Genomic DNA, 4398 nt, shown 5'->3' on the forward strand with positions numbered 1-4398 from the left:
CGTCATGAGCTGTTGGAACTATACGCATTCACTACGGTCCCTGACTATTTCTTTTTGGTTCGTTGTTTCTGTTTCTAATTGCTGGATATTTTTTTCCTATTTTCAGTAGAGACAGGGTCTCCTACTCGCTCAAGGTGGTCTCGAACTCCTCACCTCGAGAGATTCTCCTGCCTCGGCCTCCCAGAGTGCTAGAATTACAGGCATCGGCCACCATGCCCGGCCACCAACACTTAGTATTTTCTGTTGTTTTTGATAGTAGCCATCCTAAGGAACGGGAAGTGGTTTTTCATTCTGGTTTTTATTTGCGTTATTCTGATGACTAGTGAGGCTCAGCATGTTTTCATGATTATGTGGGCATTTGCATATCATCTTTGGAGAAATATATTCAAGTCTATGTTTTAATCGGGTTGTGTGTTTTATTGTTATCAACATGTATGAGTTCTTTACGTATTTTCGATGAGAACCCCCTATCAAGTGTATGATTTGCAGGTATTTTCTCCCATTCCATAGGTTGCCTTTGGCTCTGCTGTGTTCTTTGATGCACAGGATTTTTAAATTTTGATGTAATCGAGTTTAACTACTTTTAATTTGTAGCCTGTGCTCTGGGGGTTATATCCAAATCATCAGTGCCAAACCCATTGTCTGAAGCTTTCCTCCTATGTTTTGTTCCAGGAGTTTTATAGTTTTAGTCCCTAACATTTAGATCTTCAATTTTCTGTGAGTTAATTTTTGTGTATGGTGTTATGTCAGCGTCCAACTTGATTCTCTTGAATGTGAATGTTTAGTTTCCCAGCACCGTTTGCTGAAGAGACTGTCCTGTTCCCACTGCACAGTCCTGGCAATCTTGTCAAAAACCACTTAGCCACCCATGGTGGTTATTTCTGGGCTCAGTGTTCTACCTCATTGCTCTGCAAGTCTGTCCGTGCCAGGAACACCCTGTTTTGTTTACCGGAGCTTGTAGAGTTTTGAAAACAGGAAGTGTAAAGACCTCCAAATTTGTTCTTTTTCAAGATTGTTTTGTTTATTTGGGGTCTTCTGAGATTGTATATGCCTGATACTTTGCTAACTTCCTTTAACTCTTAGAGTTCTTTTTGGGAATCTCGTGTTTTGTACATATAGGATCATGTCCTTTGAAACCTGGTAACTTTACATCTTCCTTTTCAATTTGAGTGTCTTGTATTTCTTTGTCTTGCCTAATTGCTCTTTCAGTTGTTGGCATCACCACATTACGTGTGTTTTCATTGTGTGTGTAAAACCATCAACTCATCATAGGATTTTTTGACACATTAGTGTATTAGATCATGTCCAAAACAAAAGTAGTACTAGCTTTTATAACTGTCCAAGTATTTACCTTTACAGAGGTCTTTATTTTTTCATAACGCTTTGAGTTCCCATCTAGTGCCCTTTCTTTTTAAGCGGAAGGACTCCTTTCATGGCAGGCAGGGCTGGTGATACTCAGCTTCTGGTTAAGGCGGTGTCTTAATTTCTTGGAAATTTTGAAGCACAGTTTGTGTGATTTGGGCTCTTGGTAGATAGGCTTTTTTTTTTTTTTTTCTTCTAAGACTTTGAATATTTCAACTCCCTCACTGCTGGCCTCTGAAGTCTTTGGTGACGTATCTGATGATGATCGTGGGGGAAATTATGACAACATTTGTCTTTCTGGCAGCTCTACAGATGTTAACAATGGACTTTATTTATTGTGTATCACACAGTACAGAACCCGTTTTTATATTATGATGATGTCTGCTGTGTTGTGGCATCACCTTGACACCAATCAGAATTTAACGAAAAGAAATTGAATATTTCCAGGATGCATACACACGATGAGGTCTTTCACAGCCTAAGTTATTATAGATTTTCAAACTCTAAATGGGAAGTTCCCGGAAGCATTGTACGGATTTAAATTTCTAATAACATAACTATCAATGTCTATAACCATGGAAACAAAAACAGTTGTTTTCTTTAAAGAGGAAAATGTTCTTGGCACCAAAAAATGAAAAAGCTACTGTAAGTTTTACCCAGCCATGATTGGCCCATTTCTTGCTCTGACCTCATAAAGAAGCATTGTTCCCAAATTCCCAGCACCTATATAATCCCGTGGCTGGGCCAAGGATTTTGGTCCTTGTTGCCTGGGAAGCTGCTTTTTGGTGACGGGTGGAATGAGACTGTAGTGCTATTGGCTTTTCCTCATTAGTGAGCATTAATATAATTAGTATTAATGGCCTATTTAGCATTATTTATTAATATCATTAATGTAGTTCATATAGTTAACACTATTATGACCCTTAACCCAGTTAGTATAGTTGGAGCATGCATTAGTTAGTAATCACAGTTAGTGCATACTTTGCGTAGAGGGGACCATGCCGCGGGCCTTGGCCTCCAGTCTCCCCGTGAAGAAGGTCGGCAATTATAAGCTCATCAGGCAAATCGGCTCCGGCAGGTACAGCCAGGTGTTCAAGGGCATACACACTCCCACGCTGACCAAGGTGGCGGTGAAAATCATCTCCAAGAAGAACCACCCCAGGCCAGAAAGTCTCGAAACAGAGACCGACGCCATGAGGGGCCTGACTCATGAGAACGTCATCATGCTTCTCTATATCATCGAGGATGAAGACAGGTTCTGCTTGGTGATGGGGTACTCCAACGGTGGGAACCTTTCCGAGTACATAAGGAGTCGTCAGCGCCTGAGCGAGGAGGAGGCCCGTCCCATATTCCGCCAGCTGCTGTCCGCTGTGCGATACTGCCACACAAAGCACATCGCCCACCGCGACCTACAGCCCAACAACATCCTACTGGACAAGCGCGGGAACATCAAATTAGCCGACTTCGGGGACGCGACAACTTTTAATGAGGGGGATTACCTGGACACATATTGTGGAAGCCCCGCGTTTATGGCCCCGGAACTATTACTGCAGGAGAAATACGTGGGACCGGAAGCAGACGTCTGGAGTTTGGGCATCGTCCTGTACAATATGGTGGCTGGGCGTGTTCCGTTTGCTGGTGACAACTGGGAAGAACTGAAAACGAATGTCACCCAGGGTACCTATGAGACACCTGATTACTTTTCTGCAGAATTAACAGCACTTCTGGGGAAATTTCTCACCATTGATAGCCGGTTGAGGCCCACCATCCCGGAACTCATTGAAGATCCCTGGTTCCAGGGCCAGGAGACACCGAAGCCAAAAAGGAAAGCCGCAGTGCCCGTGAGTCCTCTGCACACCTGGTGGTTGAGACCCGGTATCCCCCAGCCTAGGCCGCCGCCCTCCGTGTCCACCACAAGCAGCAGCAGTGATGAGGACCTGGAGGCATTATACAACTCTCTCGAGTCTGTGCCGCCACATGAGAAGAGCTCGCCCTCTCTGGAGGAAGGGGGCCAGGGCCTGACGGGGCTCGCTAGGAGGCTGGGAAACTTCCTGTTGAGAGTCTGCTGCATCCTGCTAGCGAGAAACATCTGCTGCGGACGAAGACCGCTGAACAAGGTGGTGCCAGAGACTCAGGACCACTGAAGCGGCGTGGACAGGTATGTGGGGTGGTCCAGCCCCACTTTCTGCACCTTCTGTTATTTCATATGGTCTTGCTGGCGTTATTTTTAACAGACAAGTCATAGATGTACGCATGTCTGCGGTACAGTGTAAAGTTTAGGTATACGTGCGCTATGTGGAATGGTGACATAAAGCTAATTAATATATCCGTCACCTCAGAAAGGCAAACGCACCGTGATATCACTTGTTGAATGGGCAAAGCTGACCTCATGGAAGTAGAGCAGCTTGCTGGTGATGAGACGGTGGGGGGTGGCAGAGGGAGGGCACTGGTAATTGGTCACCAGACAGAGTTTCACACAGACGGGATGCCCTGAGGTGTGTTGCACAGCAGGGTACAAGAGTCCATGAGAATGTCCTTCACATTTCAAAATACCTGAGAGTCACCTTCACATGTCTTCTTGCCTTTAGAATGGAGAGCAAGAGGACCCTGAGCTGCCTGGATCTTGACAACAGGGAGTGGGAGGTCGGCCAGGCGAGGACTCACAGCTCCGGGTGGGAGCCGGCCAGAAGCAGCTCGTGGCTGTCAGAGGCATCCAAGCACATAATTGTGATCTGTAGTGCGGCCTGCAGCCCTGGAGAGAAGAGGGCCCCTCCACCCACACCAGGTCCCCTTGTTCCCCAGTGTAGATTAAATGTATGCTTAGTCGCCCAGTGAGTGGTCACGCAGTGCTGCTGTTCTTAAAATCCATCCCTAGGTCGGACGCGGTGGCTCACACCTGTAATCCTAGCACTCTGGGAGGCCGAGGCTGGTGAGCTCAAGTGTTCCAGACCAGCCTGAGCAAGTGTAAGACCCCGTCTCTACTGAAAACAAAAATAGAAAGAAATTAACTGGACAACTAAAAATATGGAAAGCATT

The 4398-nt window shown here is 45.8% G+C and overlaps 1 protein-coding gene across 1 annotated transcript; it reads left to right on the forward strand.

Annotated features, from left to right (window-relative positions):
• The first annotated feature begins 1568 nt into the window (after positions 1–1568).
• LOC142861031 (MAP/microtubule affinity-regulating kinase 4-like) lies at positions 1569–4190 on the forward strand. The gene is made up of 2 exons (XM_075996297.1): positions 1569–3520; positions 3951–4190. Exon 1 carries the CDS (start codon positions 2361–2363, stop codon positions 3504–3506), a length of 1146 nt encoding a protein of 381 aa, XP_075852412.1. The 5' UTR covers positions 1569–2360; the 3' UTR covers positions 3507–3520; positions 3951–4190.
• Positions 4191–4398: the final 208 nt, after the last annotated feature.

The sequence above is a fragment of the Microcebus murinus genome, chromosome 21, assembly GCF_040939455.1.
Source record: "Microcebus murinus isolate Inina chromosome 21, M.murinus_Inina_mat1.0, whole genome shotgun sequence".
NCBI lineage: Eukaryota > Metazoa > Chordata > Mammalia > Primates > Cheirogaleidae > Microcebus > Microcebus murinus.